General features: G+C 39.9%; 1 protein-coding gene across 5 annotated transcripts in view; it reads left to right on the forward strand.

Moving 5' to 3' along the window:
• LOC102790993 (synaptic vesicle glycoprotein 2B-like) overlaps positions 1 to 25,512 on the forward strand; it is a 40,059-nt gene that overhangs the window by 8,344 nt on the left and 6,203 nt on the right. For all 5 annotated transcript variants that reach the window (XM_087843384.1, XM_006782247.3, XM_087843386.1 and 2 more), the window contains 9 exons: positions 1,707 to 1,887; positions 5,373 to 5,524; positions 5,932 to 6,065; positions 6,309 to 6,398; positions 9,591 to 9,704; positions 12,192 to 12,280; positions 16,378 to 16,453; positions 16,861 to 16,949; positions 23,166 to 23,299. In XM_087843384.1, coding sequence (XP_087699510.1) covers positions 1,707 to 1,887; positions 5,373 to 5,524; positions 5,932 to 6,065; positions 6,309 to 6,398; positions 9,591 to 9,704; positions 12,192 to 12,280; positions 16,378 to 16,453; positions 16,861 to 16,949; positions 23,166 to 23,299 — 1,059 coding nt within the window. The remainder of the gene's footprint in view (positions 1 to 1,706; positions 1,888 to 5,372; positions 5,525 to 5,931; positions 6,066 to 6,308; positions 6,399 to 9,590; positions 9,705 to 12,191; positions 12,281 to 16,377; positions 16,454 to 16,860; positions 16,950 to 23,165; positions 23,300 to 25,512) is intronic.

Consider the following 25,512-nt stretch of genomic DNA (forward strand, 5'->3'; position numbering starts at 1 on the left):
AATTTTTCACCCCAGTAGAACAGCTAAACGTGTAATAGACACGCCAGTCCACCGAGTCCACTTCACGCTTTGCCTCCTTAAAATGTGAAATGAATACGCATGCAGACATTGCATTACTGCGTGCAGAAATTGCATTACCTGCAGGGGGAGATAATATATTAGATACAAGAAGTCGTTAGTGAACAAAAAATGTCTGGGCTGTAAGTGAGGCTTTCTTTTTACCTCTGGTAACTGTTGAGCCAAATGACTGACTGATGAAAACGGTATTTTTCTGAGGAAAAGTCACCATGTGAATCAGGTTTTCGCTTGTGATGTTTGTAAGTTTCTATCAGTTTAAAATCTAAAAAGTAATAAAATCGTAGTTTGTGTGAACTGATGTAAATAGGAAGAATAAGTTATTCATGTCTGTAGTTGTTTGTAGGTCAGTTAATCTCTCCGCAGTGAATTTAGTAGTCAAGTAAAGTACTACACTTTGTTTAAGAAAGGTATTCGTGTAATATATGTAATACTTTACTTTTTTTTTGAGTAATAACCTTAACAGCAATCTCAACAAAAGAGGGGAAATGCCTCCAACACACACAAACATTTGACAATGCAGTATGCAGTCAATTTACACAAATGTAATGTAATGAGATGCTGCTTAGTGATGGTGGTAACTCTCATTGATGAGAATGACAATCAATAAAGGCTCGAATCAACAAGTGATAATGGAATCGGAATTGCTAACTTCTTATCAGTTCCCATCCTTATCCCCAACTGGTCACAGCATGGCTGCTGCCTGAGCCTGGTTCTGCCAGAGGTTTCTTCCTGTTAAAAGAGAGTTTTTCTTTTTTCCCTGATGTCTGATTTTTAAGGTTTTCTATTTATTAATGTAGGGTGCTTACCTTCCAATATAAAGCACATTAAGGCGACTGCTGTTGTGATTTAGTGTTTTATAAATAAAATTGAATTGAATTGCCAAGGTTTGATCGAAACCAATATTTTTAAACGTGGTTTGTGTGTGTTCGTGTTCTGAATCAGTAGAGTGACACACCAATTCTTTTTGTACTGACCTTGAAAAAAGCATATGGGTGCTGCCCAGGTGTCCCTGGACCTTTGTGAAACAGATATTTTACACGTGGTGTAAAATGCTGGAGACCAGTATGATGAGTCACAGTTATCCTGTGTTGCATGGCCATCTGTACACTGGTTTAAAATATTGTCAGCATGCCAATCTCTGGCACCAATCAATGTTAAATGCTTGCCTAAGGCTAAAGCAATCTGCTCATGAAAGTCCATACCAAACAAGGTAAAGAAGGAATTTGATTTCATATATTTCTGCAGAGCATGTTTGATAATAGGTGTGTCATGGTAGAGTGTGATGAAGTGAGGAAAAAGCTTTTTTGCTTTGCACTATAAAGTGATCTGTTTATTTAGGCTGGTATAAATCCATGGGAAAGAAAACAAAACCAAATTTAAGAGAAAGTTAAATAAATAAGTTGGGAACAAACAGCCAGAATACACAGTGAAGACACAAGCAAACGACAAACCGAGGCTTTAGATATACACAGACACAAAAGGCAATCAGGGAGAAGTAGGAACACCAAGGTAACAGAGATGAAACCAATCAGATGTGGTTTTGATTTTGAGTATATTGAGGTTTTGCAACATATCCTTAGTATTAAATAATTTTATATGGCATCCTCTATTACTTCTTCTTTGTGCAGGTCTCATCGTTTTCCTGAGTATGATGGTGGGAGCATTTCTGTGGGGAGGACTGGCAGACAAAGTTGGCCGTCGGCAATGTCTGATTCTGGCATTATCTATAAACTGTATCTTCGCATTTATGTCTTCCTTCGCTCAGGGTTACAGCTTCTTTCTCTTCTTCAGACTTCTTTCTGGCATTGGGTAATGCGCACACACACACACACACACACACACACACACACACACACACACACACACCTACAGGCCAGTGGACACTCTTTCAATGATGAGATGTAATCATTATGCAAATGTACTGTTTATAAGGTTGAGGAAACCTGCAGTCAGCTGAGACTGAAGAAGTCACTTGGATGAGTGATGAAAATGTTTCTCCTACTGAAAACGCTACATCCAGATGAACAGAACCAACTTTCTGGGACTTTGATTCTAACAGCTTTGATTCTTACATTTTCAAGCATCAGAGTCCAACAAAGTTACATTAGCTTCAAAGACAGTTTCACTGACGCTGGTTAACAGGAGCTAACAGCAGCGTTACCAACAGTTCAGCATATCCTCAACAACTCACCTCAGTAATGCTCTCATCAGCCGAATTGAGCTTGTCTGACTCTCTGACTGTCGGACTCCTTTCACACAGTTTTAATGCCTTTTTCAAAGTAAATTAGGGTGGATGCTTTTTACCCCACATTAACAGCTGAGGTAAACAGTGGACTGACAGCCATCCAGAGATAGGGATGGCTGTTGGATCTAGAGCTGGTCCAGACAGCAGCAGAAACACGCCTTATAAGCTAAAGGGTAAATGTAATATTTTGGTCTCTCTTAGTTAACTAAAGATTATCAACTGAAGTTGGAGTAAAACACACCTTAGTTGACTGGAATCTCCTCAACCCAAGTGCAGAACATTTTTTTACACAATGTAGAAGTAAATGAGGTTCCATATTGAGCCAAATTGCATTCAGATGGGACACATCTGTTTTCAATGTTTTTCTTATAATGGCCATGGCTATCTTTTCTAATTTAGCCAAGACAAGTGTGTTTTCTGTCAAATTAAGTTAAATTAAGTTTGCAGTTGCTGTGCTTAAACTTACGAAGGTGTCAAAATTAGGGATGGGTATTGATAAGATTTTCACGATTCCGATTCCATTTTCGATTCTGTTTAATGATTCGATTCTTTATCGATTCTCTTATCGATTATTTTTTTTTTTAAAAAAGGAGAACACTAAGGTCAATTAGCTTAGATCTTTGTTTTATATCTTCTCTTTGAACAAGATAGAAATTTAGGAGTAACATGGCCTTACAAACCCAACAGTGAGATCTTAACAGATCCAACCTAAGGCTCTTCAATGGGGTGTCACAGGGTCCCCAAGAAAAAAAATTGTGAATGTAAAATAATAAAATAAATATTCTTCTGTAGCAATTACACAAGAAAATCCAGTAATGTCCCTGCCTACAATTAAACACATTCACTTTCCGAAAATCGGGGGCATCTGCTGTGGCAAATGGGTGCAAGCCTTTTACCACAAACTTAGTCACTGCTCGGTGACATTCATCTATCCTGGTCTGAAAGGAGACGCTACCGGTAGACTGTAGCAATAACTGCCAGCATCTGAGCCAGACTCTGTCTGTCTCTCTCATCATGGCCACCTAAATGCACAGTAATGGCAGGTTTTGTAATAAGGCAGATCGCGCTAACATAATATGCACTGTTAGTTGATTATTTACCTGCCGCATTAACGGGAGAGGACGTGCAAACGTTACAGCTGCTGCTGGGTTGAGATTCACGAGTCCGGAGCGGAATTAAAAACACGACATTCATTTAAGGTTATCGCGTGTTTTGTGAGCAAATGCTTTTGCATATTCGTAGTGTTTCCTCCCTTAAATGAAAGATCTACTTTGCAAGTATTGCAAGTTGCCCTGTTGTCATCCGTTCTCGTAAAGTGTAATCAAACTTTTTAGCGTTTGAGCCGCCATGTTTCCTGCCAGGTAAATGACGCTCCGCAACGTGGTGACGTCATTCGGGGCGACTGGAATCGATAAGGGAATCGTTTGCAAAAATGGCAAACGATTCCAAGGAATTGAAACAGTGGGAACCGGTTCTCAACAAGAACCGGTTTTCGATACCCATCCCTAGTCAAAATGGTGTAATTTAGGTCATTGGGTTAAAAACAATACACGTAAAAGATTTAAAAGTATTTGAGAAAGAGATCTGGATTGTACTCTTGATGAGGGAACATGGAATTCAATTATTTCTGAAAATGGGCTTTAAATCAGGGAAGCTAGAGGTAAATTTATCCTATATAAAATTCTCAGCAGGTACTATTACATACCAACGAGACTTCATAAAATGTGCATGAGTAAAGATGACGTGTTGGAAATGCCAAGAAGCAAAAGGTACTCTGCTGGATGCTTTGTGGGAATGTCCAGTGGTCTTCCCAATATGGGAAATTGTTTTAAAATACATGGAGAGCTGGGACAAATGTAAATTACAGAAATCACCAAGATTGTGCCTACTGGGGGACAGGGGTGAGGTGCCACATCTAGATAAAGTAGGCGAGTGTTAAACACTGGGCTTGTGATCTGTGTTCGTCTTATTTTAACACCGTTGAAAGAATCTCAACCCTGAATGTGTGGAGGGAGAGAATGACTAAAAATGTGGCATGTGGGAAAATGCTGGGAAGACTGAGCTGCAAAACACAGATTCTAGTAGAACAATGGGACAGTTTTTGTTTGTATGTATCTACAGCATCAGGGTAAGTTATAGTTTGGATCAAGTGTCTTGTGTGTGCAACAATAATCAAGCACTGGTTGATCCCTCTGGTGTCTCTCCTGGAATTTCTAAATATGAACTTCTTAGATCAAATCTTCTGAACTGCTCATCTGACAGGAGACAAAGGGAAGAACCACTTATCTATTCTGAACAACCCATTGTGACGTCTAGTCACCGTTGTTCACATCTATCACCCGATGTCCAGCTACATCCTGTTATCCTCTCTCTTACTTTTCTACATACATGATTTAAAACAAAGTTGAAACTTTAAAATCACTTCATTACATTTTCTTCTTTTCTATGTTGTCGTGTAACATGACTTCTTAGTAATTCCCATTTGAACATTCAGTTACATATGGATGCACTTCACTTCATGTCTCACATGAACATCCATCTGCACATCTTTTTATTTCCAATGCTTGGGAATACTTTTTCTCTTCAAAACTCTGTGAATATAATTTCTTTTATTAAATCATACACCTCAAAGTCAAGCATTATTTTACAGTTACCTTAGAGTCGGACAACCCACCCCAATCTACAGTGATGTTGGCCATGTTTTCAGACTGACAGCACTTCAAGTCCAGTGACGCTGAAGGAGGACAAATTGAATTCTGGGGTTGCTGTGCCATCAAATGTCACCTTGTTGCGGTTTAGAATGTGATACAAATTTCAAATGAACTCTTGTTGCCTCCAAGAAAACGTCAGCTTTGCTCAGAATATCTTTACATATCTTTGCTCTGTGATTTTCAGTGGACTTTTTCAAAAACACAACCTGCTTATGTGTAGCATCTGTTTTCTTAATTTTTTTGCTCTGGGGGAATATAATAATCTTTAAAATAATGTTGTGGCTGATTATTATTTAAATAATAATCCTTACTATCTTCTTTTCTGACTTTGCTCTCAGTATTGGTGGCACAGCACCGATCGTCTACTCGTACTTCTCAGAATTCCTTCAGATGAACAAGAGAGGAGAGCATCTGTCCTGGTTGTGTATGTTCTGGATGATTGGTGGGATCTATGCTTCATTCACTGCCTGGGGAATTATACCCAGATATGGTAAGACTGTTTTAAAAATGAAAAAGGATACTTTACATTCTTGCTTGTGAGCAATACTGACCAGTGAGTGCATTCACACCTTTGGTGGATGTGGTTCAGGAGAAAATGGAGCTAGACTTCTTATTGAAGAGCTGTGGTTCAGCCCCTTACTATGCCAGTCTACATGCCACGTATATTTTTAAACACTGGTTGTAACCTTTGAATAAGAGTGGAAAAATATTGATATATTCATTGCTCTTTAGATAGATTTATGATACATTTCTACTTCTGACAGTTTGAAGTAAAACCTTAGTATTTTTCTCAAAACTTGTAAACAGTGATTTGTGTGTGTGTGTGTGCGTGTGTGCGTGTGTGTGTGCGTGTGTGTGTGTGTGTGTGTGTGTGTGTGTGTGTGTGTGTGTGTGTAGGCTGGGGCTTCAGTATGGGCACAGAATTTCAGTTCCACGCCTGGCGAGTGTTCGTCTTGGTTGCGGCTCTCCCTGCAATTGCTTCTCTGGTTGGACTTACCTTTATGCCCGAGAGCCCACGTTTCCTCCTGGAGGTGAGACTGTTAGCATGGTGTTTCTTTGTAAACCTGCCTGCAAAGTGTACACATGTGGAAAGAACATAGCTGGCATAGTTGTTAATCAATTTAAAAGAGACCATGAAAGTGTTGTTGGAGATCACCGAGATAGTTCACATTCACCATAGATGAACACTGACAACAGTTTTTTTTTCTTTGTAACGTTTTTCCATGGCCGTGTGTAAGTTTGAATACATCTGCCTGTGTTTGTTTATGGAGCAGAATGGCAAACATGATGACGCGTGGATGATCCTAAAACAGGTCCATGACACTAACTGGAGATCCAAGGGGCAGCCGGAAAAAGTCTTCACTGTAAGTAAATGATTTTAATTAACAATGATTCTTATTGCACTTTCAAATAAACTGATTTTTGTATTTGATGGTAACTTTTAAAATTTTTATTTACAACAATAAAGCGAAACCGCTCAAGGATAACTAACAGCTTACGGCATGCATTAATGTTAAGTGAAGATTTTCACTTTTTTATAAGTGTCATTTCTGAATTTACCTTTACTTACCCATGCACTGACACATAAATGTATTGCTCTAGTGAGATATTTAGTAACACAGTCATTATTCTGGTACTGTCATGGTTTCCTGCTTCTTCTTCTTCTTTTTTTGCATCTAAAGAGACATCTGTGGCTTCTAATTTATTGATGGAGCAATAATCTATTATATTTATCAATCTGCTTGTATTATTGGCTGAGTGTCTACCCTTGATAAAAAAAACTGTTTGGTCAGAATATATTGTGAATGGAGGGATTTTTTCTAGCTGGATCTTTGCCGGGTTTAAGTAGTAGACTAATGATGTTTGCAGATAGAGTCTAATCGTTCTGAATTTGAGTGACCATTCTGAAAAAAGTAGGAGCCGTGTAGGCCAAAATTCTTTGTAAAATTATGCTGGAAAACCATCTTGAACTGGGGCTTTATTTCTCAGGAGATGCTGTTGGGCTTCATCATTCAGACATTGAAAGAAGTGAATCCAGACCCACAATTTGTTCTTCAGTTTTAGATTAGATTAGATAAGTTTAGATTAGATAGAACTTTATTAATCCATCTGGTGGGTTCCTCCAGGAAATTCAGTTTCCAGTTGCAGAACACCAACAGAAGTTGCATATTACAGAGTAATATCAAATAAAGGGGAATGAGGGAGTGCAAACATAAGCATAAAAATATAGCATATATACACATATATAAATACTAGTGCTGTCAGCGTTAATCTTGTTAAAATGATGTTAACGCCATAAACGCATTATCGCCCCGTACGTGGGGCTGCACAATGCTAACGCGTTAACGAGCTCACTGTGCTAATGCGTTGATGAGCTAACCACGCTAACACGTTGACTCCGTGCAGCCCCACGCACGGGACGATCCGCGTTAATGAGCTAACAGAGATTTGTCACGTTAATGCAGTTATGGCGTTAACGTCATTTTAAGAAGATTAACGCTGACAGCACTAATAAATACAGAATATATAATAGAAATAAATAGGAATACTAGTGAAATATACTCATTAATGAGATGTAGACAGCCAAAGTATAATGCACATTTCAACTATTGCAAGTCTATTGCACAGTGAAAAAACACTACAGCTTAGTTGCCCTCCTTTATCCTCCTGTTTCCCCTCACTCTCCCCTCCAGCGAGGAGTTAAACAGTTTGATGGCGTGTGGGACAAAGTTTTTAAGTTTGTTGGTCCAAGATTTTGGTAGAAGCAACCTGTTGCTGAGCAGACTCCTCTGGTTGTTTATGACCATATACAGAGGATGCCCGGCTTTCTCCATAATGTCCTGCAGTTTCTTTAATCCTCTTCTCTGCCACTGACCCCAGAGTGTCCAGCTTCATGCCAACCACAGAGCCAGCCTTCCTGATTAGTTTTTTCAGCCTGGATGAGTCCTTCTTTGCTGTGCTGCTCCTCCAGCACACCACAGCATAGAATAGTACTCCGGCAACCACCAACCGGGAAAACATCCTCAGGAGCTTCCTGCAGATGTTGAAAGACCTCAGTCTCCTGAGGACATACAGGTGCTGCATGTTGCATGACCAGTGCAGTTTGTTGTCCTCCCACAATCCAAAGTACTTGTACTCGTTGACCACCTCCTCTCCCTCCTTCTGAACTGGCAGTGGACCTGGTCTGGACCTCCTGATGTCCACAACCAGTTCCTTGGTCTTTGAGGTGTTGAGTTGCAGGTGGTTTGTGCAACTCCATGTAACAAAGTTCCTCACCAGACTCCGGTACTCCTCTTCCTATTCACCCCAGATACACCCTATGATGGCTGTGTTGTCTGCAAACTTCTGAATGCATGATTCAGAGTTGTAGCAGAAGTCAGAGGTGTACAGGGTAAAGAGAAGAGGGGTAGGCCCAGATAAATGCCCCACTCAGTTCCAGTAGCACTCATCTCTACATCAACTGTTCAGAGGAGACTGTGTTAATCAGGATTTTATGGTCAAATAGCTGCTAAGAAACCACTACTAAGGAAAAGCAACAAGCAGAAGAGATTTGTTTGGGCCAAGAAACACAAGGAATGGACATTAGACCAGTGGAAATCTGTGCTTTGGTCTGATGAGTCCAAATTTAAGATCTTTGGTTCCACCCGCCGTGTCATTGTGCGATGCAGAAAAGGTCTCTACATGCATGGTTCCCACCATGAAGCATGGAGGAAGAGGTATGATGGTGCTTTGCTAGTGACACTGTTGGGGATTTATTCAAAATTGAAGACACACTGAACCAGCATGGCTATCACAGCATCCTGTGCAACATGCCATCCCATCCAGTTTGCGTTTAGTTGGTCGATCATTTATTTTTCAACAGGACAATGACCCCAAACACACCTCCAGGCTGAGTAAGGGGTATTTGACCAAGAAGGAGAGAGATGGAGTGCTGCACCAGATGGCCTGGCCTCCACATTCACCTGATCTAAAACCAATCAAGACGGTTTGGGATGAGATGGACCACAGAGTGAAGACAAAAGTGTCAGTGCTCAGCATCTCTGGGAACTCCTTCAAGACTGTTGGAAAACCATTTCAAGTGATGACCTCATGAAGCTCATCGAGAGAATGCCAAGAGTGTGCAAAGCAGTATTCAAAGCAAAGGGGGGCTGTTTTGAGGAATCTGAAATATAAAACATGTTTTGAGTTATTTCACGCTTTTTTATTTCATAAATAATTCCATATGTGTTCATTTGTAGTTTTACAGTGTATATAGTCATGAAAATAAAGAAAAAGCATTAAATGAGGAGAGAGAAACCAAGTCTGTTCTGATATGAATATACCTAATTCCTATCCACATTATTAATTCTATTTTTTCGGTTAAGAAAAATTCACATTGAGAACCATGAGGCACCAGTCCACCATTGGATTTGACTGAAACAGCTACTGGTTAAAGCAGCTGCTCTTATTTTAAAATGTCTGGATGAGAAACTAAAACTGATGCTAAAGAAATCTGTTATGTTAAGAAAAAGCTACAGTGTTTTTCAAAAAGTTTCCTGTTTGTTTTTTTTTTATAGGTGGTGCACATCAAGACACCGAAAACAACTGAAGACGGTTTTTTCGAGGTTCAGAGTGCAACAAGAACACCTGTACAACGATGGGCTGTACGCTCACTGACACTCTGTAAACTGGTATGTAGGAACACAGACTGGAGCAGCATCTCTAGCTCAGAATCTGGCTTGGACTTATTTTGTATTATTGTAGGTTTTTTACCTTACAATATTAGGTGCCTATTGTGATTTAGCGCTATATAAATAAAATTTAATTTACTGAGGGGTCAGAGAAGGGTGAATGTGGGTTTGTCCTAGTTAAATGTTATGTTCCCCCAGATAGTTCAAGGGATGTCAAGAAATAACAATAAAACTCTCCAGGTTGAAAGTGTCAAAGGACATGACACAAATGAATTTATTATTGTTATTATTATTACTTTAATTATTTATTTGTTAATAACTTAACTAAAAGAGACAGAGAAGCTACTATCACCACCAAAAAGGAAGCACACAAAACACGTAGTTTGGTCAAACAATTATAAATGATCAAAACACAATCTTCTCCGCTGACTAGGAGGAAAGTTACAAGCAAACAGCACACACTATAAAGAGAATGACACTCTGGCACCAGAGCTCGAATTTGCTTGACACAAACCTCCAGTGTTAATTTTGGCAGAAAATTTTGACTAAAAACTTTTATTAAACATAATTTACACATCTTAAGTCTTTTTGTTTTGTTATACTTTTAGTAGACTAAATCTAAAGTTGATTTAATAGACTAAAATATAAAGTGTAAAAGTTTGTCATGTTTTTACTGGTGAGAGTTGATCCACATGCTTTAAAAAGAGTGATTTTTCACACCTGTAGTATTTAGTCCATTCAAATGGGACTCTGCTGTATTCTCCCATTTGGTGAGGTTTGTTTGTGCAGGTGTGAACACAGTAAACACAGGCTACGTCCACACGTACCCGGGTATTTTTGAAAACACAGATTTTTCTATGCGTTTGCACCTTTCGTCCACACGTAAACGGCGTTTTCGGTCACTGAAAACGGAGATTTTTAAAAGCTCCGGCCAGGGTGGATATTTTTGAAAACTCAGTTTTTGCATTTACGTGTGGACGAGAAAAACGCAGAAAACGCAGAAAACGCAGCGTCAAAGGTGTGCGCCTTTTTTGACGTCACACTGTGCGCCACGTTATTGTTTCGGGGAAATGAATTTCTACAATACTGTTACTGTTAATTGTACTCTCTGCAGTGTTTAAATGCTTACATATACACACACAGTTACTGTCCCTCCACATATACGACTCGGTTCTGCTTCTATGCCCCAGCTTTGTTTACTTTTTCCCACCGAGGCTTCTAGACTTCTGATTGGCCAACATTTCTGCACGGTTAGGAATATATCGCCACCTGTTGCTTTGGCATGTTCCTAGCAGCGTTTTCCTTCATTTCTGCCTTTACGTGTGGACGGGATTATTTTTTAAATGAAAACGGAAAATCTCTGTTTTCAAAAATACCCATGTACGTGTGGACGTAGCCACAATGTGGACCAAAATAACCGCACCGAGATCCTTTGGACAGGCTGGTCTCGGTACGGTTCAAAAAACCCCTCCAGAGCAGTTTGTTTAATGTCTGAGCATGTGCTGACCCCGATCCGAGCCAACTATCATGTGTGTTGCAGGTTTGAGCTAAAAATAACATCCTGCTGTATGCTTTGTATTCTCAATGCGGGAACTATAGTTGTGTCTCTACGGGCTAGCAGCTAGCCATGAAATAACCATAAATTCGCTGTGTTCTTCAGCAGTACAGAACACTGCACTTTCTTCCTGTACTTACTTTTGTTTCTCTTTCCCCAAACACATCTGGCCAATGAGTTTACTGAACATTATTGTATGGTTTGTAATTATGGATTTTGGCTTATTTGGAGTTCAATTGGATTTTTTGTTGTGTGAAAACGAAACAAAGCAAGACAAAAGCTACAAGTTTACAAACTCATTAACTGATTCAGACCAGAGTAAATGAGCTACAGGTGTGTGTGGCCGAGGAGTGGGTTCAGTGTGTACACGAGGCTGTGGTTGGCTTGGATGCATGAAGATCCTGCACCACCAAAACCTGGTTGGGCCCTGGGCATTGTTGGAGGAAGAGTGGGTAAAGGTTAGGTGTCGGAAATGCATTCCTGCCTGTGCACTGTTGGCTCTGGGTCCATTGTGCAACTGGCGCCACCAACATTAACAGGACGCTTACATTAGAGCCTCTTATTATGTGTTTTGTTTGGGTTCCAGCAATCAGAATCAGAGAAATTGTATTAATCCCAGATGGAAAAAAAAAATTAAAGATTTCGGGTCATACTCAAACTCAGGCTGTCCACTCTCAGCCACGCTCATCCAACTGCGTTTGATCACCAAAATTTTCTTTTTTGAAAAAGTGGAAATGGGTTAACAAAAATGTGGAAAAGCAAATGGTGCTGAAAACAAGCCCCACATTCCTTGTCTTCATAGTCGCCACTTATAAAGATGAGGCAATTAGGTACATGTTGTGAGGGAAAACTTCCTTGTTTTGGAAACAAAGCAGTCAGTGGTAATAAGTAAAAACTTCTAGGCTCATTCTGTGTTTGTATATGTAAACCAGGTGTTGAGGAACGTGGCATCTCTCCTTTCTGCAGAGCTGAGATTTGCTACACTCTTCATGGCTGTCATCTGGTTCTGCATGGCTTTCAGGTAAGTTCCCAATTTCAATTCAATTTTTGATTAAATTTTATTTATATGCTGCCAAATCACAACAACAGTTGCCTCAAAGCACTTTATATTGTAAGGTAAAGACCAAAAAATAAAAGGGAGAAAACTCCAACAATCACACAACCCCCTTTGAGCAAGCACTTGACAACAGTGGGGAGGGAAAATTCCCAAATTCCCTTCAACAGGAAGAAACCTCAGTCAGAACCAGGCGGGCAGCCATCTGCAACAACTGGTTGGGCTGAGGGGAGGAAGACAGGATAAAAGGCACACTGTGGATGACAGCTAGAGATGAATAATAATTTATGCATAGTGAAAGCAGTGGTGTATAAATGCATAGTAAGTGGAAAAAGGTGAATGAAGAAGAAATACTCATGGAAAACATGTTTTCTAATGGTTAAATTCTTATTTCCAATCCAATCCAACCCAACTTTATTTATAGAGCACTTTAAAAACAACATGGCTGACCAAAGTGCTTTCCAGTAAAAGAAAAACAGATAAAAGTTAAAAACCATACATTAAACAGACAAAGAAAGTTAAATAACAATAAAATAAATTAATTAATTAAAAAAGTGACAAAATAAATCGGTAAATATTAAAACAGGAGTAAAATAGACAATAAAATATACAATAAATAAAATTAACAAAGTAAAAAAAGACTAAGAGCAACCAAAAGCTGACTAAAACTGACTACAAGCTGACTGTGGTTCTTCTCCTTAAAAGCCTTAGAAAAAAAGGTGTGTTTTTAAAAGTGATTTGAAGATTTCAAGTGTTGGGGCAACTTATTCCATAATTTGGGGGCCACAACAGCGAACCCATGTGGAAAAGAAATAGAAAAAACTTATAAAAGACTTGTATCAGATTTGGCCTACTTCATATAGTGAATCATATAAGGCTTATATGATTTACTCATGAAAGTGGCCACTTTCTCATTACTTTCATATATTGTTTTAGTAAGTATCCAAAAGATACAAGTTTCATTTATATAATTTTTCAAGGGATCTTATATCTGTTTTCACTCTTGTATGCTTTTCATACAAGTTTCACACAAGACAGATACAAACTTTATAAGATTTATATATATATATCTTTTCCATATGGGAAAGCTCAGTCCCCCTGATGTTTCAGTCTTGACATGGGGACAGCAAGGAGTGGCTGGTCAGTTGATCTGAGAGACATTTGTGGAGTGTATAGGTGTAGAAGGTCTGACAGGTAAGTAGGAGCCAGGCCATTCAAAACTTTAAAAGCAAACAATAAAATTTTAAAATGAATTTTAAAATGGACAGGAAACCAGTGTAAAGAGGCAAGAACAGGGCTAATGTGCTCGTGTTTGTGTGTACCTGTCAGCAGGCGAGCAGCAGCATTCTGGACCATTTGCAAGTGGGATAGTGAAGCCTGATCAATACCAATATAAAGTGCATTACAATAATCAAGTGGTGAGTGGTCACAAATGCATGTAAAACTCTAAGTCACAAAAAGAGATAATAGGTTTGACTTTAGAAAGCTGCCTCAGCTGAAAAAAGCCATTTCTCACCGCTGTACTTATCTGTTTGTCCATTTTAAGAGCTGTGTCAATTTTTACTCCAAGGTTGGTGACAATTGGTTTGACACAGGATGTAAGAGGACCCAAGTCAGGTGGTGGGTCACCAGGGCCACTCGGCCCAAATATAATGACCTCAGTCTTCTTTTCATTAAAATTAAAAAACATTCAGAGGCAGCCATGCTCTGAGGCATGCTCTTAAGGCATTCAGGGTCATTATGTTTCTGTCATGGCTACCGGACAGACTTACAAGCAGACAGAGTTTTTTGCAAACAAAAGAAGACAGTTTATTAACAACGGGGAACACCTCAGTGCTATATATATGTACTGTGAATTGGGAAGGGGCTCCAGGGAGAGGGGCTAATCCCCATACTCACTCCTCTTCAGCCACACCGCCACACACAGGAAGGGTCCGTAATCTGGTCCAGGAGGGGGCTATTCAGGAGATATTCAGGAGATTCAACGTTCCAGCGGCAAACTGCTCTGTGCCACTGCCTTAAATAGTAGCTGGGGAAATCAGCCAGATCAGCAGCAAGTGGTGACAGTCACACAGGTGTGTGGGCCAAGCGCGAGAGCCTGTAATGAGCTCTGCCCAGGCAGAGAGGAGCAAGGGAGAGGCAGAGAGGAAGAGAAAAACAAAACCTGTAGCCAGTGTGAGCCAGCCAGAGAGACACGGGGACCATGACAGTTTCAGGGGTAGATAAATCTGACAGTCATCTGCATAACAATAAAATGAGACTTTATGTTTCTTTTAATAATATGGCCAAAGGGAAGTAAATAAATGCCAAAAAAAAAAAAAAAAGGGGCCCGAGGATGAGGTACACCACATGGGAGGTGAGACTGAGAAACTTCTGTCAAACAGATATGACCTGAACCACTCCAAGGCTGTGCCTCTAATTCCAACATGATGTTCTATGCGAGAAATTAAAATGTTGTGATCTAAGGCATCAAAAGTTGCTGTGAGATTCAAAAGCACAAATAACACGGAATTCCCTGAGTCAGCAGTTAGTAAAATATCATTAAAAACTCTCAAAGTGCAGACTCTGTGGTGTGAAGTGCTTTAAAATCTGATTGAAATACCTCAATTTTTTTTTTTGACTGTTTAAAAAAGTCTGCAGCTGTGAAGAAACTATGTTTCCAAAATTTTAGAAACAAAAGGAAGCTTTGAAATAGGTCTGAAATTATACAACAAAGAGGCATCCAGGCCAGGGCGTTTCAGCAGAAGCTGGACCACTGCCTGTTTAAAAGTTACAGGTACATCGCCTACAGTCAGGCTGCTGTTAATAAGCCTTTGAATATAAGGTCCAATAGTGTCCCAAACTTCTTTTAAATAAGCGATGGCGAAGGACATCACTGGGAGAGCCAGACTTGATTTGGGTAACAATTTGCCCCAGATAAGACAGAGACACGTGGTCAAAATGGCTAAAACTGCCAAAGGTGTGATAATAAGTTATTTGTAAAGAAATTCATGAAGTTGTTACTAATTAAGGTTAATCTCCTAAGACCCGAACTCTTTCAATGGCATGCATCTTTTAATTCTCTTTGATATTTGGGCTGATTGGGACCTGATGAATGTAAAAACAAAGAATTGCCAGATTTTTTTTTTTAACCTGATTTTTGTTTCTGACAAAAATGGGATCCACATATGCGGATATTCGTTTAAAATTTCAATAGAACAGTGGCAGCATGATGTCCTCGTAAGTTGATATCAGGCCCTTGTAGAGCAAAATTTAGTATTTTGGTCTAAATAACCCAAAATGTGATGTCCACATATGTGGACGCCAGGTCCTAGGAAGTTAAAGGAATGGTTCGCTCAACAGACCTTTGACATTTTGTCACCATGGCTACAATGCTGAAGAAAAATCTGGTGTTGTTTTTTCTTCAATAGTAAGATTAGCAAGATTTATGCTTTTGATAATTACAGAGAATAGTAAGATTTTCCAGGTTTAGGGCTGTTTTAAAGAGCAGCGATTCATTTTTCCAGACTAAATGAAGATCTGATAAATAAGTGATACACCATTTCATCTCCAGCTTATGGTTATCTGCTTTAAGGTGCACATCTTAGAGTTACACCAGGGAGTCAAGTACTTCTTACTAGAGACTTTCTTTTTCAGAGGAGCAGCAGGATTCAGAGTCACAGTAAAGATGTAATACTATTGTGGGAGTCGAGTTCAGGTAGCTTACCTGCACGGTTTCTTAATAGAGTTATAATTTGTGAAATCTTTAAATAGTTGTCTACCAAGAGCTTGATGAGCAGGTATAGAAAGGACAGCCTCCAGGAGAAACTCCACCCACAGGTGGGTCAGCGAAGCAGAGATTTCGTTCTAAATACTTGCTCCCTGGTTTTTAGATCGCTGAGGAAAAAATTACCCTAACATGAATTGTATACGGTATTACCTCACAACAGATATGGGAATGAAATATGGCAACATTGCAGTTCACATGTCAGAATCCAAAATAGAGTCTAGAGTCAAAAGTGATATGATGACGAGTCACTTTTATTCTTAACCTTTTGTTAATTCAGCGTCTCATGTTTTTACAGCTATTATGGCTTGTCTGTGTGGTTCCCTGACATGATCAAACACCTTCAGCACGAAGAGTATGTGTCTAAGGTCCAGGTAATGTCATCTACTCATAAAAGAGAGTCTTAATACAGTATCATTTCAAATCTGGTTGATGTATTATCTTGTATATGTGTTTTATATATTAATTTGTACCATATATGCTACATCAGGCTTTTTTTTTTGCTATGTGTATTTTTTGCAAAATATATTTTAACATTTATTTCAGCTTTTTGGGGGTAAAAACAACAACAACAAAAATTCACACTGATGACACAGAAGTCAAACCACTTACAAAAACTCATATATCGAATATAATAAACTTGGCTTTAAAGGGTTAAGTCAAAATGAATCTGCTGAATAAAAGCAAAAGTACCCAAATATTTAAACTATATCAATGTCATAGCAGACAAAACAAGATTTGAGCACAGAAAACAGATTTTCATTGTTTTGTTTCTCTCTAGGTTATCCATAAAAAACAAGTGGAGAACATGATTTTTGACTTTCCTTTGGAGAACCAGATCCATGAAGAAGTAGTATACATCCGTGACAAGTAAGCTTTAATGCTGCTTAAATTCACTGCTGGCTTGAGGTTTATCTACTTAAATATGCTGTAATTTAATATTCATTAGCTGCTGTTTCCCCTCTCATCTGAGAAGCTTCTTCAGTTCTAAGAGCAACTGGTGGAGAGTCCCAGATTTTAAGGCCTATGGGAGTGTCCCCAACAGGGACATGGACCCCCATTGACCCTCTACCTAATCAAGATGTGAGAAAAACGGGTTTGGGTCACAATCAGCCAAGGTTTCGGGTGAACCCATTGTGAAACCTAGCCCCACCTTATCATGGGATGTACTGAGGTCAAATGGCCCAGGATGTGAGTGAGCGTTATTCCGTCTGGGAAGGGATCTCAAAACTGGATTATAGATGGCAGACAGTTGGTGTCGTAAGCCACCACCTGTTTAAAGATGGTTGTTCACAGTGGACATAGATGGCTTCTTTCACTCCTCTTTCACTGTCTTCTCTGTCCAAAATGTGAACATTGACGTCCTCAAAAGAGTGACCTTTGTCGTTTAGATCCAGATGGACAGCCGAGTCTTGTCCCGTCGAGGTGGCTCTTCTATGTGGCTCTTCTAAGATGATCTGCTGTCTGAACTAAGGAAAGAATGGTTTCTTTTGTCCTGTCTGGTCTAAGAGAAAGATCTTCATTAAAATAGGGATTTGTGTTGGTGTGTGGGACTGTAGCCGATAAGTTTATATTGTTAAATGGTAAATATGAGACAATGCATTTTAGATTATTTTATGGAGAAATGCAAAGTGATGTAATGAGTAGTGCAACAACTTAATTTCTCCTGGGAGTAAATTGTTAAGTGATCGATAAGGAAATCAGAATCACTAAATTCTAAATAATTTACATGCCTAGTCATAGAGACTGTGTGCATGACGGTCCATGTGGACACTGCCTGTGTCATCTGTGCTTAAAGTGATAGAGCCAGTAACCTAACAATCAGAGGCTTGGTGAAGTTATCCTCACTTCCTTCTGGACAGATACTGAAGCCCGAGCTTCCCCTGATTCATCCATCGGAGTGCAAGTGTGTGAATTTTAGATAAAAGTGCTTAGGTATAGGTAAAAGCAAACTCTAGAGACAAGGGAATCTACCAGTAGCCCGTAAATCCAGTGATGTGAAAAAGCACCCAGGCAGTCTCACAATGATGTGTATGAGGTTAGTGCAATCTGGTAGAGGGGAGAACACATCAGCAAAGGGCTGCTGCAATTCGGAAACATCTGTTCTCTAGGCCATCACAAAGGAGCATAGCAAGACTGATAGAATTTATTTGTCTGCCTGTAAATCAATCAATCTATCATTCGCCAGGCTCATTAGACAGTCTTCACCAGTCTCCATGATCGGGATAATAAATTTGCCTTGCTTGTGCCCTGTCAGTTGGTCCCACCTCATAATCTTCATCATTCATTTGCCATGTGACTTTGAAGGGCCCTTGCCACTTGGCAAATAATTTAGTGGTGGAGTAATGGAGTAACATAAGCACTTTATCTTGTGGTATCCAGGCAAATAGCATTTCACAGGGAAATGGAATTGGAGGCCTGGAGTACCTTCTGCACCGCAAGCAACAGAAGATCCAATCGCCAATACAATCAATGGTCCTAGTAGTTTTCATCATCACTAATGAACTTATGAATTGTGGGTTTTAGAGTCTTATTCAGCTGCTTCAACAGGCCATCTGTCTAGGGGTTATATCCACTGGTCAGAATAGACATAATACACAGGAATTCATAAAGCTCTCTCAGTGTGTGGAACATGAATGATGTGCTCTGGTCCGTCAGAAAATCTTTTAGGATTCCAATGAGAGGAGATAACCTGAAAGTAGGGATGGGTATTGATAAGATTTTCACGATTCCGATTCCATTTTCGATTCTGTTTAACGATTCTCTTATCGATTCTTTTTAAAAAAGGAGAACACTAAGGTCGATTAGCTTAGAACTTTGTTTTATATCTTCTCTTTGAACAAGATAGAAATTTAGGAGTAACATGGCCTTACAAACCCAACAGTAAGATCTTAAGAGATCCACAGCCTACAGCTCTTCAATGGGGTGTCACGGGGTCCCCAGAAAAAAACATTGTAAATGTAAAATAATAAAATAAATATTCTTCTGTAGCAATAACAAAGTATAACATAAATTATTTTGTAGCAATTACACAAGAATATCCAGTAATCTCCCTGCCTACAATTAAACACATTCACTTACCGAAAATCGGGGGCATCTGCTGTGGCAAATGGGTGCAAGCCTTTTACCACAAACTTAGTCACTGCTCGGTGACATTCGTCTATCCTGGCCTGAAAGGAGACGCTACCGGTAGACTGCAGCGACAACTGCCAGCATCTGAGCCAGACTCTGTGTCAGGCGTTGTGTGGAGGCGAGGAAGAAGGAACCCAAACGCAGGACTCACAGGTAGGTGAAGACTGGTGGATGTTTATTATAAGGAGCGGAGGAACAGAGGGTGAACGGACACTGACTGGCTGGAACACTGAATGGCTGACTGACTGAGAGAACACGGGGAGGACAACATCACACGAACATCATCAATGACACGACAAAGAACGAATAGAAACAGAAGACTTAAATACACAGACTGATGAGGATGATAATGAGAGACCGGTGAGTACACAGCTGAACATAATCTGGCTAACGGCACGAGACGAGCTAACACAGGAACAAACAGGAAGTGACGAAATAAACTGAACGTGAACAAAACGGAAAGCACTGGGTCACCGACCCAGGAACCCTGACACTCTGTCTGTCTCTCTCATCATGGTCACCTAAATGCACAGTAATGGCAGGTTTTGTAATAAGGCAGATCGCGCTAACATAATATGCACTGTTAATTGATTATTTACCTGCCGCATTAACGGGAGAGGACGTGCAAACGTTACTGCTGCTGCTGGGTTGAGATTCACGAGTCTGGAGCGGAATTAAAAACACGACATTCATTTAAGGTTATCGTGTGTTTTGTGAGCAAATGCTTTTGCATATTTGTAGTGTTTCCTCCCTTAAATGAAATATCTACTTTGCAAGTATTGCAAGTTGCCCTGTTGTCATCCGTTCTCGTAAAGTGTAATCAAACTTTTGAGCGTTTGAGCCGCCATGTTTCCTGCCAGGTAAATGACGCTCTGCAATGTGGTGACGTCATTCGGGGCGTCTGGAATCGATAAGGGAATCGTTTGCAAAAATGGCAAACAATTCCAAGGAACTGAAACAGTGGGAACCGGTTCTCAACAAGAACCAATTTTCGATACCCATCCCTACCTGAAAGTATACACTGCAACAGTGTCAGACAACTTGATGTCACCAGTGAGGGCAGCACACATTCCAGAACGTTGTGATCACATCACCACACATTGACCCGACCCAGCCTTCAAACCCCAGCCAGTCTATTTACAAAATCAGCAGCTGCGTAAGGCAGGAACTATTTGTGGCCTTGATTCTCTGTTTTGGCCCTCTATTTAATTTTCACCGGAACTATGGGACACCTGTGAACATTGTTATGTGCATGCTTAAAATCCACACACAATAACTCCACCAAAGCTCAGGTTCTGAACCAGGTTCTGGTGGATCAGTGACTGTCTACAGCCTGAATCCACTCATGCCTGGCGTATACTACTACTGCCCATCACCCCTCCCAGGGTATGGGCTGCCAAAGGTAGATCTCCAGAGATTTCTTCCGATTTGGTGTATACCCCATATACCTCATTGCAGTCTTACTGGATGGTATATGTTCATCCTGAGCCTTTGGAGAGCTAGTGGCCCAGACCACCTGACCAACCTCTTTGAATGTACACTCATTCTGGAAATGCCTGGGACGGGTGGCAGGTGTTTGTTCTGCAGGTTGGGTACAGGTACATGGTAGCTAGGCATGATGGCCACATCCCCACCTATTCTGATGTCTGCAGTGGAAGCATATAAATGAATATCTGTCACCATCAGCTCCATCAGCCATTGTTCTCATTCAGACTCCCCCAGCTCCAGCCACCTTGGCAGCATCCTTCAGTAGGGTGAAAAACACACAGTCCTGTCTGCTTTGAAAATGGTAAATGTACTGGTATTTATATAGCCCTTTTCTACTCTAAGTGAACAACCAAAGCACCTTTTACTACTATGACCTTGGAGACCGAAGGTGGAGAGGTTGCCATTCCCAACCGGGACAGCAGGTTCTGCAGCAGCTTGGTCTACTTGTCCAACAAAGCCTGCAGCGACTCTAGGTGCTTAAACCCATGCTTGCTCTGGGTGCCACACAGCCATTTCAGCTAACATTTGCACCAGTGATGCTACTGGCTGCACCATTTATTACTCAGATGTCATCTAGTGGATACCTTAAGCACCAGTGTGGCAATAGCTAGTTCTGCTAATAAGGATGAGGGTCAGCTTGTGATTCGTTTAGATATTTATTTGACACACTTTCAAATCAATTCAATAACATTCAGTTCAATTTTATTTTTTTTAAACACCAAATCACAACAACAGTTGCCTCAAAGTGCTTTATATTGTAAGGTAAAGACCCTACAATAATTCAGATAGATAAGTATTAATATCCTCCTGCACAGCGATAAATATAAGAATATAATTTAGTCTTGACATTTTTATGGCTTGTTACTGGTATGCTTTCTTGGCATAAGCCTAAAGAACCACAGAACCCTTCCTGTACCGTGTGATTCCTGGCTCAGTTTGTCATAAAATAGTTCCTACAGGTGAAAACTAAAAAGGGTGAGTTGGTATTTGACTGAATAAAAATAGCTTGGAATGGACCGGGATTGAGATGTAATGTATTTTGGTTAAATTAAGGGCAAGTATGATTTGTGATTTGGGCTGTACCTCTGACTCTGAAGGACAAGTCATTAAAAAGGACATCCACAGGCATCGGATGTTTTTATCTGTCTTCAGAGTTGAGCTAAAGCTTCAAATACAGCTGTTCCCAAAACATATTGCAGCAATTTGTTCGTATTACCAAATATATATTAAAAAACAAACAACAACAACAACAGCAAAACAATATTCACCTATACTTAATACTCTAACTCTGGGTATTTTAGCATAGGGGTTAGAGCTAGAGCTCTACACTTGGGCAGGTACCGTTCACAGCTGAACCTTAGCATTCCCAAATAAGGGAATGCATCTTCAAGTTTTAAGTACAGATATAATGTATATTTTGTTAGATATTTTACAAACATCTATGCTCTTTTAGAATAAAATGCACAGAATCGGGTTTAACTTTCAGTTTGACATGAATCACATGATTATAACAGGGCTTCTTTTTCCATATATTGTATTGCCATGAAGATTGTTCCACCATTTTCACTCCAACAAGCTTTTGCATGCTTCAACTTGTGTCAGTTTTGGATTTATGCCCACTGTCCATTCTGATTCTGTGCTGATAGCAATAGAAGTGAGAGTCCATGTTTTCCATTTCTCAATCTGTATTCTCACCTGTACTTGTGTTCTTGTAGATTATTGAGCATCCTTTAAAAACTTATATATAGCCAAGTTCTAATTAAATCATTATCTTCTGCTGATTCAAATATGAGAAATCTGCCAACAGCTAAGCTTGAGGAATGACTGGTCATGACTTACCTGAAACAGGAACAGATGAAATGCAAACTAGAATAAATTTTGCTGTGATGCTCATGAATTTGGGTTAGGGTTAGGCAGGAAAATACAACGTTAGTATGGTGCATTATGTATTTACAATGCTGCTTGAAACCATACCTACACTCCATGTGAATATTGTCTTATGGTCATCATTTCATCCCTTTAAAAACTCTTTTCCAGCACTTTCTAAATTGTTGTCACCTACAGACAACACACTAGGCACATAAAATGTATGCTTACTTCTTACTTCCTGAAACTTCAGAAACACTATGCAGGGACCCTCTGGAGACAAAACCCCACTTAGTTATTTAGTTATTCAGCTTAAACAGAAACGGATAAAATGAGTCCCTTAAATAGTTTCTTCTCCCTCGTTTAAGTACCTGTTAAGCAAACATACCTGTAGTGGAGTTTTTGATTGTAGATAATTTTGTTTCAGTGCAGTCAGGTACTGACGTGTTGACATGTAACATTTACCAAGAAAGCTGTGGTTCTATTTTGAAATTGCCCTTCTGTCCCTAAGGATTTATATTCCTGAGGTAAATTTGAGCTCAAGAACACAAGTCGGTGCTTTGATTTGAGAAAGGCTCTTTGTCCATCCCATTCTCACAGGTTCATCAATATAGAGATGAAGTCAGTGAAATTTAAAGACTCTCTGTTTGAAGACTGTCACTTTGAGAACATCAGGTCCTCTGAAACAGTGTTTGAGAACTGCACCATCTACTCCACTGTCTTCTACAACACAGGTAAGTTTGAATGGGACAATTTGTTGGAATTGGTTGCAGCTTTGGTATAGAAACGAATGTGAATGTGAGTGAAAATGGTTTCTACCCCTCAGGTATGAAAGGCTGATAGGGCATTATTGTTACTCTGCTGGGCGGGCAAGTGGATAGGCAGCACCGTCATCAAAGTTCGTCAATGCAATAACTAGAGAACTTTACATTTTTATAAAGGGTGTCTTTATTGAACGTTATACCTACATTTTCTTTCTTTTAATGTAATGTTAGTCTTTTGGGGTGGCTGTAGCTCAGGAAGAACAGCAGGTCACCTACTAATGGGAAGGTTGGTGGTTCAATCCCTGTCTGCTTCAGTCTCCATGCCAAATATCCTTGGGTGAGAAACTTACCTTAAGTTACTCTCTGATGCATCTATCATAGTATGAATGTTGGATAGAAAGCACTTGCATAGAAAAAAAAATGCTTGTGTGGTTGAATGAGACAAATGTGTAAAGCACTTTGAGTGTTCAGAGGGAGTAGAAAAGTGCTATATAAGAACCAGTCAATTTATAATTTCAATATTTGCTTTTTGGATGGCAGAAGTCCCAGCGATTTTGAAAATATTAAACCAGGGTTTACTCTACTGCTTTCCAATTGTCTGCCTCCAGTGATTTTCATTTAGAAATGTGGTTCCACATTTTTCATTAGTTTGAGAACAGTCACAGGCTTCAGCTAAACATTTTAATCTTTTATCACCAAAAATGTATATAATAATTACAATAATTAAAACTGTGAGGTTCTATGTCCCTGTCATTCAAGCCGCAGTTCATAACTACAGTGTTTGCCCCCTTCCTGATTTTCTATTTTTTGTGTATGTTTGTCACACAGGTCATTAAACAAATGTAAATATTACACAAAGCTAATACAAGTAAACACAGAATATAGTTTCTAAATCTCTAAATCTCTGAGTCAGAAAAAGGTTACAAAGCCATTTCTGAAGCTGTGGGACTCCGGCAAACCACAGTGAGCACTGTTGTAAAACATGGAACAGTGGTGAACATTCCCAGAAGTGACCGGGCACAGAAATTTACCCCATGAACGCAGTGACAACTTATCCAAGATGTCACAAAAGACCCCAGAACAACATGCAAAGAATGAATATATGTAGCTCTGTGTTCCAACATTCAGAAGAAGGAACTGTTGTCATGGCTAGAAAATGATGGGTTACAACACATATTCTATGGCAAGAGGGAGCCAGGACAACGGGGAGGGGAGATATCATCATCACCCCCACCCGAGATTGAGTACCAAGGGCCAAGTACGATGGCAGAAGGATCGTTGAGTGTGAGAGGAATTGGCCTGAATTATAGGATCGTGAAGAAGCTTAAAACCTGGACCCTCCACAGCTGGTTACCAAGATTACGTGAAGTACCCCTGAAGGTCTACTAGACGATGTGAATGCAGCACTATGGACATTTCCCTACTGTGACCATCATCAAGACTAATCAGCTGATCTATACCACGGCAGCAGTAATCAGTGAGATGCTTGAATACAAGATGAACAGCCAGAAGGAGCAGTACCCTCCATGGAGAAGGAGACTAGATTAAAAAAAAAAACAAGGTAGCACAAAGGGAGTTGCAGAAAGGTGCAATGAAGAAGGTGCCATAGAAGTACAGCAAGCTGTCCATACCTGAGGCCTTGTGAACTGCCAAGCAAAGACTCACCTGAAGAGGTACTGAAGGCAGGAGAATAAACCTGGTGTTTTCCACAAAACTATTCAAGGTATACACTCAAGGTATGAAGTGAAGAGCACTGCAAGAGCATTGGGGGTAGTGGATCCAAGAGCAGACCATAGCAACCTGCCTGAACAGGATCCAGAGATCCAAGAAACAGTTGGACAGCACCAGGCCCTGACATGATTCCCGCCTACTGGCTGAAGAAGCTGACTGCACTCCATTAGTGTCTAGCAGCACAAATGAACCAGCTGCTAGTCAACGAGACACACCCAGAATGGCTAAAACCTTTTACCAGTTGTGTATCGTAAAACTGTTTTCCTATATCTGTATAGTGTAGAACCATGTATCTACTAATATGACTGATAAATCACAAAGTTATAGACAGTTTTTCCGGTTTTTGTTCGTTTATTTATTGTATTTATAGCAGTATTCAAATGCAAAAACAAGTCAATAAACCTTTTAGAGATATGATGAGGTGTCAGTTAATGGCTCTTGTAATTTAGTTT

This window comes from Neolamprologus brichardi, chromosome 7 (genome assembly GCF_056152115.1).
Source record: "Neolamprologus brichardi isolate AB-2024 chromosome 7, ASM5615211v1, whole genome shotgun sequence".
Classification (NCBI taxonomy): Eukaryota; Metazoa; Chordata; class Actinopteri; order Cichliformes; family Cichlidae; genus Neolamprologus; species Neolamprologus brichardi.